The sequence below is a fragment of the Danio aesculapii genome, chromosome 13, assembly GCF_903798145.1.
Source record: "Danio aesculapii chromosome 13, fDanAes4.1, whole genome shotgun sequence".
NCBI lineage: Eukaryota > Metazoa > Chordata > Actinopteri > Cypriniformes > Danionidae > Danio > Danio aesculapii.
Genome location: NC_079447.1, coordinates 27,221,837 through 27,244,764, shown reverse-complemented (window position 1 = coordinate 27,244,764; position 22,928 = coordinate 27,221,837). Strand labels below are relative to the sequence as shown.

Genomic DNA, 22,928 nt, shown 5'->3' with positions numbered 1-22,928 from the left:
CTCAACTTTCGCGTTAAGAGCTGACACCTCGCGTCGGAAAAAACACACGCGCACCAACACAGCGATCAGTCTTGGTCCAGAAACAAAGATGTCAGCGTATAAGCCTGCAAAGCAGTTTCACTCACTCGCTCGCGGGTCACGTATTATCTCCAGCATTCGACTTCAACTCCGATCGGTTCCCTATTGAATTGTGCCTTTTCCCCGCAGACTGTCACTTGTTCACGCAGCCTCTGCTTTCTCTGGAGTAGTCGCTATAGTCTAGTTGTACTTCTACTAGTTCGCAGGGGTGTCTCTCTCTTCCTCCCACCTCATGCATTGAACTAGCTTGTCATCGCGTTCGGTTATACGCTTCATGTCTCTTTAATTTCGAATGCATCAGCGCTGTTTACAGCATCTTTATATTTCTAAATCCACGCGGCGGTTTACTGACACCCCCTCCTCCCCCCAGTCGCCATTCTCTATAATCTGAACACATCTGAAAGTTATTACCCCGTCCCCTTTCTTTCTAGTGGGCTGCTCCCACAATCTATTCGTCAGTGTGTTGTTATATTTTTACAATTACACTCTTGTAGTATTTAAGTCCCACCTACATCGCGCGCAGAGCGCGCGAGCAAGTATCCCATCCCGCTTTATGTGATGTCCCTTAAGTTTCTCTGAGCTGGAGGAATGTGGCAGCGCACGCGGCGGTTGAACCCTGTACATGCCCCGGCTCGGAACCTGTCTGTCCTGTTCATGCAACCCGATCGTGTCTCGCTGAGAAGCAGCTACCTTGCGCGCTACCTTTGACTGTTTGACCAGGAGTTGAGTCAGTGTGTTTGAAACACCATCAGTGTCCACTACGAACCCTTAAATGCGAGGTTCCTCTCTCACTGTCTTTGTATATATAGCACGTCCGGCCCCCTTGAATCTCCTGTCCATTGGCTTTTCGTGCTCTGTTTTCCTGCGTCCACCCCCAGAGCGTGAGCGCGCGCGGACGCACACACACACACACACACACACCGCAGCGCACATTGCTTTCATTAAACATATCTCCCCCTCTCTCTCTCCTTGGGTGTGTACTTGTCTCTCGCTCCCTCTCTCTCTCGCCTCTTGTCCGGCCCCCTGATCTTTCTGTCCATTGGCTTCTTCGGGTCTATTTTTCATGTCCAGCCCCTAATGAGTGTCCATTGGTTTTGTTATTTCCACTCCCTCCTCCCACTCCACGGCTTTGCCCTGCCCATGTTCTGTATGTCTGTGTCCATCCATCTCCTGACGTTCAAGTTCGCAGGGACGTCACGTCCGCACTTGAACTTGCAGCTCAGGGGGGCTTTTGCCATTTTTTCATCTCTCTCTCTCTCTTTTCAAAAAAGCCATGACGGCTATCCCACAATCCATCTTCCCTGCGCCATCTTTGTATTATTTCTAATTTATTTTGGATGTCAAAGGCATTGATGAAGATATTTTCTCTGGAGTCTCCCTTCTAACCCGGCTCTCCCGATGTGAACCGAGCTGCAAGCCACCACCAACCACCATGTCTCGCCGCAAGCAAGGCAAACCCCAGCACTTAAGCAAACGGGATTTTTCGCGTAAGTAAAGACAAATATATGTTGTGCCCGTTGCCTTTACCTGTTTTTGGCTGCGTTGTGTAGCGTTGAGTTGCCGGAGAGGAGCGTAATTCTCAGGGAAGACACACTGGACATTGGACAGCGCAGCGCAGATCAAGTGGACTTTAGCGAAGAGAGCGTTCCCATCTCTTGAATGCCTTTACGCGCACCGAAACGCCAGAAAAGTTTGCCTTCCATCGCTGTACTTGGAGAAGTTCGTACCGACTCTGTGTTTAGGCGCATATGTCTTGGCTCTCATGCCCCAGTCGCTTTGACCACTTAAGAGCAAGCGCTCACATATACCGGACCGTGGTGGGTATATGCACGCGTGCTTTCGCTCGCTTATTTACTCTCACATCTCGTGGAGTGTCCCGTAACGCTGCCTGTCTGTGATTCTGGGCAGGATTTCCCCCCTCTCGCACTATTTTTGGAAGATTTTCAAAGAGTGGAAGCGAATTTTGATTGGGAAAAATCTCGTGTCCGACTGTTTACAAGCGCCGCGTGCGCGTACTACCCACTGCCAGCAAATAGAGCACGATAGTCGCCTGACTGAGACTAACAGCGCAGAGCAAGACATCTGCATATAGCCTAATATCGTTTCGAATTTTACACTTTAAAGCTTTTCTTACGTTTGAAGCAAAACGCGGTTGTGAGTACTTGTGGGCTTTCGTTTAAAAGCAGCAGAAGACTATTTTGCTTTACGCTCTTTGCCGTTTCGAGTACATTTGCAAGAAGAGAAATACGATTTCAATTTAGGCCTGATTTTCGTCTTAAATGTCGTTGACAAAGGTAAGACGAAACCTAAGTATAATGCAACTATTTGGATACAAATGTATCGAGAAAATGTATGCATACATTCGTAACACACTAACCTACTGTTCTAATGGTCATGTTGGTTGACACACTAAACGTGTTTTGAAGGACTATGATAAGTTGCATTTTTCTAAATAAAGTACGGTTCGCATTAAATTAACCTGAAATGTTCTCAGGAGCTCGACGAAACGACAACATTTTAGCTTCTATCTTTTTTATGTTTTAGTTTTGATGTCTGAAACGTAAAGCATCAAAAGCATTAGTCCGCGTTTTAATAGATAAACGTGTTTGACACAAATCCCGAGTTGTTGTAACATTGTAAAGTATCGTGTAACATTATTGGGTTTCCACACACAGGCTGTGGGATCTCAGCGCGGGTTACACTATGCTTTCGCTGTTGCACGTGTCCGAAATCCACCGCTAGGGGGCACACGACGATCATAAACTAGACTCGAACCCGATCAGTTTCATCACTATCTATATTTGACCATATGTTTGCAAGAGCGAAGCGTATTGTATATGAACTTGTAACTGTTTTTCTTACCCCGTCCTGAACTGGTATGAATTATAGGATTTTTAAAAAAATATCTTGAATATTTTGTAATGGATCCAGTAAACTAACAAATTACTTTAAAGTAATGCTATAAGAGCCAGTATCGATCTTGATAAACTTTGCCATCCAATTTATAATTACACAGAAGGTGGTTATTTTTAAAGCAAACGAGACATTATTACAGCGAGCCTACAAACTCTTATTAATTTATTCAAAACCGCTTTGAATGTCCTACACAGAGAAGCTAATACGAAATTTTTTTTTGTAACAAGATGCTTCTAGATTTTACACAGTTTAATTGTTTTTAAATCTTTAAATATATTCTGCAAGAACTGATTTAATTTGAAATTGCATATGCATGTAATGTAATTTTAAAAGCTATTGTGAAAACTCAGTATAATACAGTTTTGCACACTTTCCACAAATTTTGAGTTAGCTTTATTTGTTTTTAAATGGTTGAATATTCTTTCAAAACATATTTACGGAATCCTAGTTTATTTATGCAAGGTCAATCGTAGTTTATAAAGTATATTTGATAATATTTAAAATATGCATATGCACGGAAATCTTTAGATGCCATCACCGATAGTCGAACAAACTAATGTACAACTGTTAGAGCTTAAATGTTGTATTAAGATATGGTTTAATGTGACATTTTATTGAAGCTGAAATGTATATTACGTACTCGCTGGGTGTTATTAAAGCATGACTTAAGTTTTGCAAATATATCGATTATCTCTGTGTTTTTATCACACATTTCTGGACGTTCTACATCTGTTATCATTACAAATTTATTACGAATCAATATCAATCTGTGTATGTTGGAACGAGATACAAAAACGTTTCACTTTACTTTAAATTGCTATTTATTAGCAATGCGAGCAATTACGCTTAAAAATACAATGTAAAAACGGAAAGCATTCGTTCATATTCAAGGGTAATTTATCACGTTCGTCTTTGTTATTTCATGTGCAAACGTGTCGAATATTTTACTCATAACCACGTCTGGGAGATACTTCACATCTGCCCCTCAGTATCTGCCCCAGACTGGGCTGAGGTAAATTTAACCGCCCTGCTCATGATCCCAACCCCTTTTTTATTATTATAAAAATCTGTACCAATCATCACCCACTAAAATTAAAATCTATTTTTTGATTCTCAGTGGTTTTAGGTTCATTAAAGCATGAAATTGGCAGCTTATAAAGAAGGTCAAGATTCTTAACCATTAGCAGGCTATCGTGTAACCTCCGCGCGAAAGATTTCGCTAAACAACCGTTATAAATACCTGTGTGTGTGTGTGTGTGTGTGTGTGTGTGTGTGTGTGTGTGTGTGTGTGTGTGTGTGTGGACTGTATAGCTAACTTTATTGAGAATGTAAAAAGCTATCAGTCCCGTGAAGCATGTATTGATGCTGCTGTGACTGTTTTGGTTTTGCTGGATATCTACACGTGTTGTCCATACTGTCATAATGTCTGTGTGTGTGTGTGTTTGTGTGTGGATGATTGATACAGTCAGTCTGAGATGCAGTTTTAAACACCAAAGCAGATATAACTTATGTTATTTTAGTGTTATATAATCATAAATCAAGATGTCGTGTACTTTTAAGGATTCAAATCTTTGTGATTGTGAAGTTTAATGTTTGTTTTTAAAATTATTTTATGTTTAAATTATTATTTTTTACAATTTCTGAGGTGATTACATTCATGATACTGAAATTAAAAACTGAACCAGAAGTTTGATTTGTAAATATATATTTTTTTGTGCTCCCTCATCTTGTCTGCGTTCATTACTACACCCAGTCTCTAATATTCCCTCTGCTTTTCATTCCCTCTGTGTCGCATATGGATTCTTCCTGCGTGCAGCCGAGCCCCTGTCAGCCGTGGTCTCGGAGGAGAGGCAGGAACAGCGCGGGCTGGTACAGGTAGCTCCAGAGGGAGACCAGGACCTGCTCACCTGTGGCCAGTGTCAGATGAACTTCCCTTTGGGAGACATCCTTATTTTCATTGAGCACAAAAGGAAGCAGTGCAATGGCACTTTGTGCATGGACAAAGCAGTGGATAAGCCCCCCTCGCCATCGCACGCTGAGCTAAGGAGAGCCTCCAACCCGGTGGAGGTGGGCGTCCAGGTCACGCCAGAGGATGATGACTGCTTATCAACGTCTTCTCGAGGAATCTGTCCCAAACAGGAAAACATTACAGGTAACTTCATCCAACGTGATTTCTCTTTTATATTTGTAGCTTGTGTGTATCTGTTTGTGGTGAAGCAGAGTTGTTGTGTGGGCCACATATCGTAGACACATGTCCTTTCTTCGTGGGGCGTCTCGGAGACGTGCTGAATATTTAAGAGCTGTGGCGTATGAAGGGGAAGGGGGTTTATTCTGTCAAACCTCAGAGTGAGAAGCCATAACGAAGACCAAAAGAGGAACGGCGTGACTTCATAGAGCAACAAACATTTGAAATCTGATTTATTATCTCAAGATCAGCGCTGCTTGGAAGCAAGAATCTCCTTGAGTTGGGATTTGGATAATTAAGCTCAGATTCGAACCGTAGATCACACATTGCCACCACTGGCTGTACGCTTCGGTTTAGCACATTTGCACTTCTCAGTCCTTTTTCTCTGGTAACTTGTCGTTCGCTTGCCACATTTATCAAATGAGGCCTAAAGTGGTAGACTTTGCCTTAAAAGTTGTAGCGTAAAGGGTGTGTTCTTTACGACACAGCAGGCTGCTCGTCTGTATGGGGCGAAAAATAGAAGGATTGAGAGGGGGGAAATTTTGGCACTGGAGGGGTGGTTCGAGGAGTCCTTGCTGTGACAAGAGAGGCCATCCTCCTCAGTGTGTGTCCACAGGCTCATGGGAAATGCCTTTCTGAGCTGCACTGCCTCTCTCATGTGGTCTCGACAGATGTATCTTGATTTCGTTGTGGGTTCTTGCACAGCCACATCTTATCCGTACAAATGCACGCCTGCACATTTTCACTTTCTGTCGAAAAAAGCAAAGGAAATGGAAGGCCGTTTGGTTATTTTGGTTTGTCAGGGAACAATAATACGACGCTAATTATTTGTTTTAGTTTTGTGGATGTGCGTTTTAATTAGCGGTTGACTTTCTGCACTATATAAAACAGGGAAAATACAGTCATAAAAGAAGGAAGTCCCTTATTTTCAACTTAAAATAAAGAAAACAGGATTTGGTTGTAGCATAAGTCTAATCTCCCTTAAGCTGAGCGTTAAGTGAATTGAACTGCTTTAAGTTGTCACTGTGCTATTATGCGTCTTGGGCTGGTGAGGCGATTTAGAGTGGCTGTTTTTTTTTTTAAGTGCAGAAAATGTGAGAGTGAGTCTTTCCAGTCTGTTTTTCTGGCCTGGCTTTACGTTTGGCCATTCTCTGGTCTGCCTCAAAGATCAGGTTCCAGGAAGCGTCTGGGTCCGGTTAGCCCCATCAACAGTCATTTGGACTTGACCCTTTGCTCCAGGCTAATTATCGGCGGCTCAGTTCAAGTATCAAGTTGTTTTCCAACACTTCCCTCTCACATATTTCAAATCCTCCCAGTCTGTGTTCATATATTAAACGGACAGTGGAACTAAATTTTGATCAGATATGGAGGCTGAACGGGGTCATTTGCGTCTGCTTGCCCTCTTTGTTTTAAGCATGTTGATGCAGTTTCAGCACAAATTATACAACCTTTATGCGAGCCGGCTATCGCACACGTCTCTTGTTTCTGTCAGCCGCTAAACTGGGTTATTAAACTCATTTACATCATAATGTATCAGGGTTCAGCTGATAGCGTTGGGTCACGGGTATTATGTGTGCTTGTTATTATTATTTTTTTAAAACAATTTTGTGGGTAGGACCATAACAGCTTCTCAGCATGTTTCTGAATCTGCTGCCGTGTCAGGTCAGACAGGGAAGAGATATTAATTAGCCATATTATAGATGATTTCAGACATAACATATTCAAGGTTAGTTATGACTGCAGCTTACCATGAATATGTAAACTAGAACACTTTGAGAGTGCGTGAGTGTGTTTGTACCTGGGTTAGAGGTGGACTTGAACGTGACAACTGCATTTGAAAGAGTGAGGGAAAGGTGGCAGTTCAACACTTTTAAGAAAATGTGGCAAACTTTTTTTCTTTTCAAGTTTGTTCTGCTTAATACTTTTTTATTTATTACATTTCTTTTTGAATGGAAACATATTTCGTTTTCAGTTTATATATGTGTTATTTTTTATACAGCATTTTATTATACATTTTAAGATATTATTTAAAAAGTGGGGTCAGTATGATTTTTAAATGTTTTAAAAATAAGCTTATTCTGCTCACCAAAGCTGTATTTATTTAATCAATAATACTGTACACATTGTAAAATTGTCAAATGTTATTGCACTATAAAATAACTGATCAAAAGTAGTTTATAATTTAATTTAATAATTTATTCCAGTGATTTTAATGATGCATTTTCAGCTTTATCACTCCAGTCTTCAGAGTCACATAATCCTTCAGAAATCACTCTATTATTATTATTATTATTATTATTATTATTATTATTATTATTATTATTATTATTATTAATGGTAATAGTAATAAAAGCAATAATGACTGGAGTAATAATTTCATTTGAAACTAGTAATAAATAAAAAATAAATAAATATTTAATAAATTTGTTTTAACAATTTAACATTTTTGTTTACATTTAATAAATGCTGTCTTGATGAACAGAATAATTTTATTTAAATTATTAAATAAAATTATTAATAAAAAAAAACTGATCCCAAACTTTTGTCTGGTAGTGTACATTAATTATTTAATTATTTTTATTTGAATATTAAAAGTTTTTTTTTTATGAGGGATTATTAGGCTGCAGTTCAGACAGCCAAATAAGGAAATTGGTATGTGTGATGTAACAACTCCATTTCCATATAGAGCAGCTCACTGTGAGGAAAAACAGTACCTGCCAGAGAGGAATGGACTTGCTGTGTGAGCACAGAAAGAGGCAACACACACAGACGCACATGCACACACTGGTGTGTATTACCTCAAATAGCTCAATGCGTCCAGGTGAGGGGCTCTGCTAGGAAGGACTGAGACCCTCTCCTCTATCATTTTGTTATGTGATGCAGATACAATGCATTCATTTTATTTTTAATCCTCCAAATGAATCTTTGAATTCATTTATTTTCTGAAAATGGCCTAAATTGGACCGGTTGCCACAAAACAATTCCTACATCTTTATTAAAAGTATCTGTGTCATGTCGTTTGCTTCTCAATGCAAGATGATGAAATGTAAAAAATATGCAGAGTAACATCCTATGATCTTCTGTTTCTCAACACGTCGTCCAAAAACACGTAGATGGAACAGATTGAATTCGCTTTGGCTCGTGATATGTGGCCATTTGGAGCTCTGAACTTTTTTTCTTTCATCAAACGCTTTTCAGGACTCTTTCTTTCGCTATGGCAGCCCTTCAGAAATTATGACTGCTCTCCAATAAATCGGCAGATTAGATCGGACTAACACTGCCACCATGCAGAACGGACCTCAATACAGATAATTGTTTTTTAAATGGCCTTTGCTGGGTGGGTTTTTAATGCCTCTAACTCTCCCGCTCGCTTGCTCGCCCATTTTGTCACTCTCTCCCTCTCTGCTATGCATATGGCTGTAGCAGTCAATGTAAATCAGGGGCATCCAATTAATATTGAATCAATTACACTGTGTGCGATTGTCTGGCATGTGAGCCGCCTGCAATTTTCTGTGCCAAAATGTGACCCAAATGAGTGGCTTAACAAAGACCCCAGCAATTTAAGCCTTTTTTTTTTCTCCTTATTGTTTTTTTTCCCTTCCTCATTTTTTTTAAATCACATATTATCTGGAGCTTGACGATCTGTCATGATCATAATTATCATCAAAGCGCCTTTTTGGAGTTCAGCTGCGAGTGTGACACTGATCGTTTTTTAAGAGGACTTGTGAGGAGCAGCGTTCACTGACGTTCGGTCATCAGTGAGAGCCGAGGCTAGTTGTTTTTATTTCAGCATGTGTGTGTGTGTGTGCATTTCTGATTGATGTAATAGAAGCATGTATGCTGCATGTATACTGAGGCAGCTATAGCAGGTGTGTGTGTGTGTCTGCTGTCACGACTTAATATGGGGTGACACCCAAACCTTGCATGTCCTTTTTTTAACACCCAGGAAAATGAATTATCACGAAGCGACAAAGAGACATTTCTTACCCGAGCGGCGATGGCGCCCTGGAAGCAGCTCTTTATGAATATGTATTCGGATTGGACGAGAAAGGGGGGGGGGGCTCTAATTTTCCAAACCTTTTTATTTCCTTTCACCGGCAGAATTTCTTCATACACAACACAATCCCGTCGTCTCTTTTCAGAGAATGCCACGCTGTTGTATGCCCATGTGTGTTTGCATGTATTCCCTGCATACGTGTAGCATCTCCTGTCTGACCTTGGGAGAAGAAAAATAGCATTACCAAAATGTGTGTGTGAGAGATGTGCAAAGCTTTTCCAGAGGGACGAGGTGTAATAATAGCCCTGAATGATGTTTAATTCTCTCAGAGCTGTTTTGCTGCATGTGGAGATGTGTCTCGCAGCATCCCTTGCAGAAACATTGTGATATTCTGCATCCTCGGGCTTGATTTGCATGATACAGTCAGCTCGGTGCTGTGGGGGTGGACGGCTTCCTTTCATTCGCCATTCTCATCTAATGGGCTACACCACACATTTTTTTTTGCCGGGATGGGAATTTTGTGTTGCTTGGGAAAAATGAGAATCTATTTTTCATCGTTATTTGAGAAATAGCAGTTTTATTTCTATTGAAATTGACCGATATTATTTGGAAAACCCTAAAAATGGCATCGTTTTTTACCTGCTTTTTTTTGCACCAAAGCTGGCGTACAAGGAAACAAAGGTATTTAGCAGCCAGACGGGCACTGCCTGGCACAGTGCCACCCGCTCCGTCTCAGTTCTCCCACCCCCCGCACCCCTTCATACGCTCTTAGCACCCAATGACGCTCTCATCCCCCCCCCCCACTTACACACACACCCATTCCTCCCTCCTGCAGACAATGGCATCGCCTCCTCCATCACAAGAGAAGAAATACCCAGCTCTCTCCTTTCTGTCTGTCCTCATCTCCATAATGCCACCTGATCATGGCGTCTTTACAGGACTACCTCCAGCAATTGCTTTGTCTTCCGCCGGATGCTAGATGGAAAATAAATGTGCCTTGTCTGGTTGATGTAAAAATGCTCCAAATCTGTTCTGCGAAAGTCTTTCGCAGGTATGTGCGAGAAGGAGCAGAGTTAGATTTTTAGATTCGTGGGAAGTGGAAAGTGTGATTAGGTTTGATGACAGCGAAGAGGAAGTAATTATGAGAGGTTCTGCGTGTTTTTCGCAAAGTCTGCAGCAAATAATGTCTTAATTATGTTAATTTTAGGGCTGGTCAAAATCTTGATTAATTGAATATTTGAACTCTATTGTGATTTTAATGAACGATTATTTATTTATTTAAATTTTTTGCCCTCATAGTTCACTGACAAGTTTTTTATGCAGTCTAAAGGCATATCTAGCGTAGCTTCTAATCATCGTCAATGTAGTGCAAAGTAAGGCTCAAGAATGAGCCCATCGTCCTACTTGACCAGAGATCAGATGTGACTGCAAAGTGGACGCAGAAGTAGGAATCAGCCACAGTCTTTAACAGAGTGGGGTCACATGACATGTAGGGAAAGTAATGGAAAAAAATCATCCTGGAAAAATTTAATCAAATATAGGTTCTGAATTTCGATTTAGATTACTTTTCGATTAATCGCCAAGCCTATTAGTTTATTTGCACCTTCATTTATGGCAGTTTTTATTTTGTCAAAAAATTTAGAATAATAAATGTTTACTATTTCTCATACAATTCTTACTTGAAAGTTAAAAAGCCACATGAGCAATGAAAGAGCATGATTTTACTGAAATTTTGTGATTTCTAAATTTTTTTTTCCTTCTGAAAACTCCTCAGCAATGTCATGGAAATGTTTTAGAAGTTATCTCAGCGAAGTCTCAAACTCAAATTAGCTTAAGATGCCAAAATCTGAGATCCAATGAGGTCTTAATGTGAACCCAAACATTTATTATTAAATTCTTTGAGAACAATATTGATATCAAAAGTGATATCCACTTCATTCCTGTTCATTTACTTGTTTATAAGCAATTATGTCATCCGTGTGTATTTTACATACCCTAAAGAGTGTTAGCAAACAACTGCACTGTAAAAAATGCTGGGTTACACACAAGTCCTTCATGTTGTTCCAACACAAAGTGATTAAGTTAACTTAATCATTTTAAAAAAAGTATGTGGATTGAATATAAAACAAATAAGTTGTCCCCCAAAAAAACGTAACAATTGTGTTGTTTCAACTTGTTTTAAATAAGTAGTTTAAACAAGCAGCAACATTTCTTTGGAGTGTGCGAAAATGTCAACATTGTCTTAAATGTTTCCACTAAAATTCTTTATTATTTCTTGCAAAACTTCAACTTTAATTTTTACAGATTTTCTTTTCAGAACCTCCTCAGGAAACTCAATTTTACAAGAGATCTCAGTCTCAAATCATGTTTACATGTGTTCTAGACACCAAAGTCTGCAATCCAAACAAGATCTTAATATGAACTCCAGGTCTAAAAGGTGTAGGGGTTTGATTTTAGGTCATAGAGAATCAGAATTATGCCTCTGTGAAGAGATTTAGTGATCATTTTACAGATATTCAAGCTCCTCTCTGGTCTGATCTCCTCATTTTACTTGTGCCAACATGTGAGTGTGTGAGTGTGTGTGCTCTGTATGTGGGTGGATGCGCACAGATCCACTGGGTCCTGTCATATTGCAGCTCTCAAATTGTGTCAGATATTTTAGAGGAACATGTCCATAAAAATGTTTATGTACTACAAAGCGTATTTATAAATCTCAGCGGATTACAGACAGCTTCTATAAACACAGATAGGAATGGTGCAGAATTACTAGTGTAATGGTGGAAGGCCCGTGCGTTTGTTTGTGGTTTTCTGCAGCCATTCTTGCGAGGTGTGTGTGTGTATGTGTGTAAGTTGGCACTAGTACTGCAGGACATCCCTCAGCGGCCAATGCCAAAGAGAAATTGGCACAGAGCAGGGCTTGAGGCATCGGGTGGGCTTCAGGAGGGGTGTCCTCAACTACTCTGTTTACCTTTTACACACACTGTCAGACACATGCAGTGGCCGCGTCACTGCTCCAAAGCTAGGCTAGTCCATTTTGTTCACTTTTTGTCTTTTTTCTTTTTTGCTCTCTCTCTTGGTATAGCGGGGCGGACACAACTTCTCTATAAGGTCACCTTGACCAGCTTTGCCCCCCGCGCCAGCCGGGTCGCTCAATACGATCAATTCATCTGGGCTCTAATGGTTACAGATGGCAGGACTTGAGTCTCTACAGACACCTTCAGCGCTCACTGTTTTTTTCTCCCTTCCTGTCTGTTTTGTTGCTCGTTCTATCAGTCTAACTCTACTAATGTTTTAAGGGGGTATGTGGGGAAGGAGAGTCACAAATAAAACTGTGTGAATATTTCCGAAAACAGTGAGAATTTGGTTGATATTGTTCTCCTCAGGAATTGTAGAAAAGAAATCTTAGAAGAGAGTTTAGATTTGACAATATTTTTAGTTTTTTTTTATTTATATGAGGTTTAGGTATGCATATTTATATTTTTGTTCATATTTATATTATCCATATTCATTTTCTTGTGTAAAGAGTTTTGACAAAACATCAGGATAAAGTAATTTTTCTGAGGTGTTTTTTTTTTCTCTCAAAAGCCTTTTTTCACCTTTTAAAGTTGTAATTTAAAAGCACAAAATCTTGTACTTCTCACATAGAAATTGCACCAAGGTTTGGAGTGGGCATGGGAGGATAACCGTTTTCAAGGTATACCGTGGTTGGGGAAAAGTCAAGGTTTTAAAATCACCAAAATTTTCTGCTATACCGTTCCTATGGTATGTGTAAGATTATTTATTTACGTTTTTGTTATTTTAATTCTTTAGGAAAACAGTATCTACTGCAGAAAATATATCCAAAGATGCCGTTTTGTAAGGAAATGTTTCTCAAAATAAAATAAATTGTGTTCAAAGAGGAAAAAAGTTTTTGTTTTTTACCCAGACATTTAAAAAGAGTATATTTTAGAGCAGTAATCACAATACTGTGAAACCACAAAGCTTTTATCCAAGGTTATCATACTGTCAGAATCTTATACCAGCCAATGCCTAGTTTGGAGTCAAATAAAATTTTAGTATGAACATTCCCTATCAAGTATGTTATAGATATTTTATATTTCTCCATATTAATTTACTTGTTGACATGTAAACTGTCATGCTATCTGTGTATAATTATAAATTTTATAGAAACATCTGAAAAAATAGGTCAACTTTGTCTCAGATATTTCTCTTTTTATAACTTAATCAACTGATGATTAAAAGAACATGATTTTAACTTTGAATCATGTTTGACTTAACATTATAGTAGCACTTTACATTAAGTTTGTATTAGGTAATGATCATTAATGTTAGGGCTGGGCGATTTCTAACTTGATTATGTATTACTATTTTATTTTTTGCCCCCCACAGTTCACTGACAGGTTTTGCACAGTAAATATGCTCACATATTACAAGTGAGAGATTTTTTAATGAAAGGTGCATTACTTGATTTTAAAATAATTGAAGGAAACACACACTATCCACTATCTATGATTATTTATTGAACATCAACATTGAACAACTGAAATTAAAACACACATTGCCTAAAACCAACAGTCACTTTTTTAATAACAAAGTTAAAACAAATAGCTTTCACTTCTGGAACCAAACTTAATTATTTTCAATGTTTTCAAAAGTAAAAAATCAGCAGTATATTTTCAACAAAATAATCATGTAAATATTGTTTTAAAGTGCATTTCTTGAATCTTCTGTAAACAAATATTTTAATGAAAATGATAATTATTTTGTAATAGAAAATATGCCGTCTCAAAGCATATCTGGTGCAGATTCCAATCATTGTCAATGTAGTGCAAACGTGCAACGTGTAGTTACATTTTTCTAGAGGTGCGCATGCATGCGACCGCGCGCAGACCATACCTGTGCATTCGACACAGAAGTATAAATCAGCCTTAACAGAGCGGGGTCAAGTGACCCCACATGTGGTAGGGATAGTAATTGAAAAGATTGACCTGGAAATTTTAGAGCGATTTATAGGTTCTGAATGTCAATTTCGATTTAATTTTCGATTAAACGCTCAGCCTTAATCAATGTATTTATTAACATGAACAAATTACGAACAATGCATTCATTACTGTATTTATTCATCTTTGTCGACATTACGTAATGGAAATAAAGTTATTCACCGCCAGATAATTCACAGAGCATTAAATAATGTCAGCAAGCATGAATTTGGACTTAATTTATTAATAATTGTAGAACTAATTAATTAATTAATTAATAAATGCTCTACAAGTATTGTTCATTTTTAGTTTATGTTAGCAAACACATTAACTAATGAAACTTTATTGTAAAGTGTGTTTTACAATCTTAAAAAGTTGCTTAAAACTTTAAAGACACTTGAGCCAATTCAATTTTGCTCTGAGACTTAAGATAGGATGTTCAAGACCAGTTTCCTTGCCAAAAAGCCAACAACAGCAAAAACAATACAAAACAGCTGGACAGGCTGTCTCTTGTATGCTGGTAGATCTCTTTCTCTCTCTCTCATAAAAAAACAAAACAAAAACCCTCCTTTCACTCAGACTATTCCTGAAGCCACTCCACACCCGTCACCCATGTGAGGTCCTCGACAGCGTGCGTGCCACGACTGGAGCTGCCGTCCGTATCTCCCTCTCTGTGTTTGTGTGTGATTTGGGTGGTTGCCTGCTCTGCTCATGTTGGTATTGGGTGCCTGCCTAGTTTTAGTGGGTTGTAGTGTTTGCGTAAGCGTGTGCCCGTGTATTTGCCTGTGTGTGTGTGTGTGTGTGGGTTTATACTAAGCAGCGGTGACGATATGCAGACGTGTTGCGTGACGAGGGCTCAGATCTTTCACAGAGCAATAATGATGGGAACGTTCGTCGGAGAACAGACTGCATTAGGCATGTGCATTTGGTTTGTTTTGTTTATATGTTCTATATTGGGTATCGGACTGCTGGATTCACACATTGTATGATAGCTCACTGTAGATTTATGTGTGTGTGTACATATATGCGTGTATACTGTATATATATCTGTGTGAATGCTCAGAAATGTCCTGTTCTGTCAGTTGCAGTGGTGACTAGGCTTGGAATCTCTTTTTTTCTCCACTGTCGGAGACCTGTGTGGGTCACAACCCCTCACCCGGAGCAGGACGGCCTGTCATACTCTTTCCCCTCCTGCCTGCCAATAAGTTAATTGCTTTATTTTTAGATTTGAGTGGGATGAAGTCGCCCAAAGCCCAGCTGTAGCCCACAGAGACTCAACCTACCTGTGACCGCAGATACTCTCATATAGTTAGAAACCTTTCATTTCATTGATAAAAACTCCATATTGTGTCTTTTGCAAGGATTTAGAGCTAAAAACGTCTTTTTGTTGGTATAAATGAATAGAACTGAGATTATTTGAGGAATTTTGTTCATTTTGTGGTTTTTTTTTAAGTTCACAATTTGATCTTTTCTGTTTAAAATTGTCTTTTTGATAAATAAAGTGCACTCATAAAGTTACATTTGCTGTTTGTTCAAAGTATTTATTTTTAAATGAGCTCAAATAACACAATTCTTTAGTTTTTAGGGGACAACTAAACTGTTTATGTTCAATCCACTTAAATTTGTAAAAACTTATAAGTTGACTTAATTTCTTCATGTTGTCCCAACACAAATTGATTGTATGGAACCCAGCGTTTTTACAGTGCGTATTTGGGTCAAAACAGAAAAATAAAAGCAAGAAAAGCTTTACATTTTGTTTCTCTTCTTCACACATTAGAATGTACTACTTATTTATATATTTTTTCATACAAAATACAGATTATATTATATCTATTTTGTACCATGATTAACATTAGACGCATACTAAAATGTCATTCAGTGTAACAGTCAGGAATATTTAAAATGAAAATAATTTAACGACATATTAAAAGACTCTACATGACAGCTTCAAACAACTTATTAATTATCATTTAAAATATTTGTATATTCATTTTAAATATTTGCCACAATCTTGAAACCAAAAGGTTTCACCCATTTGTCATCAGGACATTTTATTTCTGTCTACAAATAAGTATATAGATATTAGGGCTGCACAATATATCATTTCAGCATCGATATTACAGTGTGCGCATCCGCAATTGTCACATCGCAAAGATATACAATGTTAAGTCTGGATTATAGTTGACCAGGAGCTACAGAATCGAATCACTGTATTTATGCTAACTTTATATAATTTTTTTTCTTACTTGGAATTTTTGTTTCTAGTCCAAATATCTACATTTCAAAGCAAAAGCAAGATTATATAACTTACCCCACTGGCAGATGATTTAGCTTGTTTTAAGGAAAAACTCTTAATTTTGCCTTATTTTATCTGAATTTTCAAACAAAACAATATTTTTTCTTCATCTAAGAATTTTTGCATTGCAGTCATTCAATTTCTGTACCTGAATCCTGTTAGAGTCATCAGAAAAACATCAAATAGAGCTATTAAACTATCTAGCGAAACTGTATTAATTGCAATATTTATCTCAGAAAAATAAAATATCGCAATATCAGATTTTTCCAATATCGTGCAGCCCATATTTAAATACTAAACGTTTGTAAACTTGATTTGAAACAGACACCACAGTGAAGCGTATCAACTTGACCCAGTTGTATTTATTTAGCTGCTGCTTTTGCTGTAATTGAATCGAATTACTTTTAATGTAAATAGAGACAGCAAAAAGTAGGGAAGCTATTATAATTGAATATCAAATGCTTCTTTCTTTAACAAACTATTATATCCACAATAAAGCTAGTTCTTTTATTACCTCTATTACCAATCTACCTGCACAATATATAATTTTAGCATGAATATCGCAATGTGCTTATCCGCAATAATCAAATTGCAAAGATATGCAATGTTAAGTCTGGATTATAGTTGACCAGGAGCTACAGAATTGTATTTATACAGAATTTACATGATTTATGCTACAATTTTTTTTCTTACTTAGAATTTTTGTCTTTGTTTCTTGTACAAATATCTACATTTCAAAGCAAAATGAATATTATGTAACTTACCGCATTGGCCGATAATTTAGCTTAATTTTGCCTTACTTCATCTGAATTTTTAAAACAAAACCATATTTTTTCTTGATCTAAGAATTTTTGCATTGTGATCATTCAATTTATGTACCTAAATACTGTTAGACTCTCCAGAAAAACCATCAAATAGAGCTATTAAACTGTCTGGCGAAACTGTATGTTTATCACAATATTTATCGCAATTTATCGTTTTTGCATCGATATCGCAATGTGCGTATCTGCAATAGTGAGATCGCAAAGATATGCAACGTTAAGTCTAGATTATAGTTGACCAGGAGCTACAGAATAGTTTTTAATCACTGTATTTATACGGAATTTATATGATTTATCAACTATCTGGCGAAACCGTATTTTAATTGCAATATCAATCACAGAAAAATAAAATATCGCAATATCAGATTTTTCCAATATCGTGCAGCTCATATTTAAATCCTAAACGTTTGTGAATTTGATTTGAAGCAGACACCACAGTGAAGCGTATCAACTTGACCAAGTTGTATTTATTTAGCTGCTGCTTTTGCTGTAATTGAATCGAATAGCTTTTAATGTAAATATAATAGCCTCCCTACTTTTGGCGTATCTAATTGAAATCATATGCCTCTTTCTTTAACTATTACATCCACACTAAAGCTAGTTCTTTTATTACCTCTATTACCGCTCTACCTCCTCAGTTGGCTGCTACCACAAATATTGAGCTGCTTTTCAAATGATCGTTTACTCAATAAACCGGCAATTGCCAACCCCTTTTTTCCCCTCTTTATGAATTAACCGATCTGAACGAGAGACAAATAAAGATTTGGAAGAGTCGAGTAAAGCTGAGAGGCAGCTTTGTTAAGCAGCCATTATTGTGTTGATTGGTCTCTAAGCTCACACCTAGACCCTCACTAGCCTGCGTCAGGCCCATGGGGCTCAAACACACACACACATAAACGCACCGGGCAGCTTTTCCTGTTAACAAACCTGAGGAAAATGGTGCAACATTTACTCGTAAAAACATGTGCAGGCGACATACACACACAGACACACACACATACGCACGTGCACGCTGCTACTTCCTGACTGAATCTTACTGATAATTTGCTCAGGCTCATTTGAATTTTAAGCACTTCTTTAATCTTCAAAGCCTAAATTGCTTTATGAATATGCATGGTGTGGGCAGACTTTAGTTCATTACCTAGTTGTAAATTCTAATGACCATTAGGTCTTCTCAGTAATTGCCAATTGTTTTGCATTTTTGATTGGCCTATTACCATACGCATTCTGAACACATCAGCACGGCCTGTCAGACCTTCTGCAGGGAAAGCACGTGTGTGTTTGTATGTGTGTGTGTGTGTGTCTGCATGCTTGCACAAGGGAGGGGGAATAAAGAAAAAAAGAGAAAAGAAGCAAAGGTATAAATTGCTTCAGCGCTTTGCTTTTTTTTCCCCTTTCCACCCTGGATTTTGAGCGAGAAATGGAGGATGTAAATGAAAGCAGCGTTTTTGTATGTGAAGATTGAAAGTTCACCGGGAGATTTGACATATTTAATTTACTTGATGACTCCGCACACCCTCATTAATGCACTTTGCATACAGCGGCGCACTTAATCACTGCTGATCAGACCCGGCTCAGCTGTAACACATTGCAGAGATAGTGGAGAAAGCCTCGGATAACCACTCAAATTACGCTCCATTCTACCTTATGCATATCACCACATCCATGCTATTTTTTCTTTCTTTTTTTAAAAATTCCTGCTTCAAACCCACCGTAAACCCCATTCCCTGTGAGGAAGCAGATGTTGAACCTCCTCCTTCTCCCAAACACACACACGCGCACACACACACTTGCTGGGATTCGAATGCTAGTGCCATTTTCTGAGAGTGATTTGTCTTACTAAGTGAGGCTCTCTGTTAACATGCTGAGGGAAATTAATTAAATCTTTCAGCGCGTCGCGTGTGTCCCTCTGCATGCGGACATGTGGCTGTAATGGTTCCAGATCTGAAACATGCGTTCGTACGGTTGGAACCCATATGGAAATACACATGTAAGGGACGCGCACACACACACACATTTCTCGTCTTGGTGTCAGTGTATACATTTCCCAAAAGAGAGACTGTCATGTGTAATTGAACCAGAAAGAGGCTTGTGGACAGAAACGTGTCAATCAAATAAACACATGCATATATTAGGATGATGAGTAAGGAAATGAAATGGAACGAAATAAAATATAATCATAATATGCCATTAGATGAAGCAGGGATAAAACTATACAATTAAATATAGTGTATATAATAATATGGGATGTTCTAGTTGAAACGTACAATATCTGTGCCTGAAATAAAAACAAATACAGTGAATAAAAAGTATTTAATCCCAAAAATATCTAAAATGGACTGATGGTTGATATCTGTTAAGGAATATGTCATTCATTAAGTTCTCAGATTTTTGTTCTTTATTAAAAACACTTAAAAACTGTTATTTAGAAAAAAGTACTTCAGAAATAGCAAGTTTAAGTTTTCATTCACATCAGTTGATTAAAAACATGAAATTATTAATAAACTCTGTAAATAAATACTACAAATATATAATACAAATAAATTTACAATTGTCCCCGTGTCCTGTCATATTTGCATTAAATTTAACATACTATTACGCCTATAATTTTGACGTGACATCATTTGATGGAGAAGAAGCTGACAGTGATCAAGGATGCGTTCAATCATTGAATGTGTATGATTTTTTTGAGGACGACAAGCGCAAGTGAGGCCCTGTCACGTTTTTTAAGTGAAAATGTAGGTTTCTGGTAGAATGTCCCATATAGTTTATATAATTGTAATTAAGTTATACAATTGTGATATAAAACTGATAATAATAATAACAATATTAAATAGTAGGTTCATGGACAATAACATGCAATCAGATAAATTAATATAATGTAACTATATATAAAATATAAAATATATATGTAATCTCAAAATGAACAATTAAAACAGAGATATTACAATAATAATAATGAAAATATATTATTATTAATCATGCCATTTACTAAAGACATTTAGCATATATTATAATGAATAATTAGATGAAAAAAGCATGAATAATTACAGAAATAATTAAAAATATAAATCAATAAATTAAGTCAGCATTAAATTAAATCATAAATTAAGCCAGGCCAGGCATATTTAATAATAATAATAATAATAATAATAATAATAATAATAATAATAATAATGATTATTATTAATATTGTTGGTATTATTATTAATATTTATAATAATAATAATAATAATAATAATAATAATAATAATAATAATAAATTGAAATTTTTTATTTTATTATTATTATTATTATTATTATTATTAATATTATCATTTATTATTATTATTTTTATTATTATTATTATTATTATTATTATTATTATTATTATTATTATTATTATTATTATTTAATTAAATAATAAATAGCAACAACAATAATAATACAAAATAAAACATACTGAAAATCCCCAAAGGCCTCCAATGTTTTGCATATTACTTTTTGTTCCCCTTTTCTTTTTCTCCTTGCTGGTTTTCACCAAAAAGTGCTTGAAGGGAATGCTGAAACCTACATTGCGATGAAAAGGAATTGTTAATCAGGAGAAAAGTTGCGTACGGCTGCATGGTTCACTCCTCGGACGGACACGGTTTTCAGGAGAGGAGGAGGAGGAGGATGAGGAGGAGGGGGGAGGAGGAGAATGGACTCGGGCCGGTGGGACTCGGCAGGCACTGTTTCCTCCGGACTCCTTTAGCCCTACCCTGGCTGTGAGCACGCTTCAAAGTTGTTAATATTCAGCTGGGAAACCGTATCCAGAACACAAATAAATTATTAAGTGCATGAACTTTTTAGGCAGTAAGATGAACTGATGGGGCACATCTGTGAGATCCAGGGTCTTTTTTTATTTGTGTGTGTGCGTAGTGTGGTGTAGTATGGGTTTCTCTGCGTATGTGTGTGTGTGTGTGTTTGTGTGCATGTGCGGAGTGGATCTGCCCTTTCCGACTTCCCAGCCTCTGGTCTCCGGCCAAGGGCATGCATAATTGATTCCACACGCGCTATCATTTTCTTGATGTAATTGCCTTAGTAAGATATGATGAAATCTAATGGATAATTTATCGTCTCAAAATGGGCAAAGAAAGAACGAAACGGCCGTGCACGTTTAGGGGAAGAGCGCTGGCTGTCCGTTTGACTCCGTCCCGAGCGGCACGTCTGATCTCAGTAATACGGCTTGATTAGTTCTCTTTTCTCCTTGATTAGCGGACTTAAAAAGCAAATACTTTATCAATCTCTCCATCCCGGGGTCTTCTCTTGGGCCATCTGTGTCTAATTCCGTCTTGAATTCAGCTTTGAGTTTTTTCCCTCCTGGTTGTCACCGGCTCTTTGCACCTGTACAGCAGAGAGAGAGAGAGAGGGTTGTCATCTTTTGGGAATTATATGTTTGTTGTTTGATTGAGACGTCTTGCTCTGGACTGCTGCAGTCAGCTTGTGTGATCTGTTGTATGCCGCATGCATTCGCTCGTGTGAGTGTGTGTGTGTGTATGTAAGTGAGAGATGAGATCCTGGCAGAGGCTCTGGACTGTTTGTTTCACAGTGGGGGTTGTGAACCGTGTCTGTTTGTGCTCTGAACAGGAACCTATCCCTGATGGGTGCTGCTGTCTCTAGTCTGTTGCCTGAGCTCATATAAACACACACACACACACATGCATAAACACGCAGTGGGGCTTACTTGTGTATTGGGGCCATGTGTGATATATAGATGGCCTGCTCTTGTTATGTCTGCCTTAATCCTTGTATCGGTTGTCAGCATAAAAAAGGAATGATCTATTATGATCTTTATTAGCTTGGCTTATGCATATTAATTAGGTAACATGCATGTACCATGCTGGAAAAGTAGTAGTAAGATTATGTCTGCTGTTGAATTTATTGGGAAACTGAGAATTGGTGCTTAAACTGTTTACTTTTTTAAAATACAGATTGTAAATGACAATTGGCTTTGTTAATGGATCCCAGTACAGCATGGTGCTAAAATACTTTGCATCTTAAAATATATTAATATATGTGAAAAAAAGATGTGAAGATCAATGTGATCTCAGAAAAAAGTGATTCATTGGATTTACTTAGTTGTTTTAAGGTTAGTGTTTGCAAACATTTTATATGGGTTGAATTTAAACAAACAAATTAAGTTTAATGTTCAACTAAATTTGTTCGTTTAAATTCAGTCCATATAAAACGTTTGCAATAGGGCTGAAAATTAATATTTATTGACTAAAAACCGTTGTCAATTACGATAAAAGTTCGGTATGAGGTTTTGGTATGAAAGCTATAGTTTAATTAAAATATTGCTGCTGAGTGCGCACCTTGGAAGGAATGCTAATAAGCTTGGGGTGAAAGTTTGTCATTTTCAATGGAGACGCACGACTTACACGACACGCACATGGTGTGCAAACGCCACACACGTGACGTGTGCGCATTTCCAGGTACCCCTAGTTAAAAAAACATCTGAACTTTTCATGATTCTTGTAAGTAGAACTAACCAATCTGCTTCATACTTTGAATGGAATATACATATTTCAGTAATAACGGCAGACTAATTGCCTGGGATAAACACAGCGCACCCAAACACTGCAGTGCTTTTTACTTTTCTATATGAACTTGCATTGCAGCTGCAGCAATGGTT

The 22,928-nt window shown here is 37.6% G+C and overlaps 1 protein-coding gene across 2 annotated transcripts in view; it reads left to right on the top strand.

The window, feature by feature from the left end:
- Window positions 1-1,083: 1,083 nt before the first annotated feature.
- bcl11aa (BCL11 transcription factor A a) overlaps window positions 1,084-22,928 on the top strand; it is a 78,529-nt gene continuing 56,684 nt past the window's right edge. Inside the window, exons 1-2 of one of the 2 annotated variants that reach the window (XM_056471415.1) lie at window positions 1,084-1,565; window positions 4,811-5,146. In XM_056471415.1, the coding sequence (XP_056327390.1) occupies window positions 1,511-1,565; window positions 4,811-5,146 (391 nt within the window). In that variant the 5' untranslated portion in view covers window positions 1,084-1,510. Of the gene's footprint in view, window positions 1,566-2,247; window positions 2,373-4,810; window positions 5,147-22,928 lie in introns of those variants that run through there. The other variant, XM_056471416.1, reaches the window with a different exon arrangement.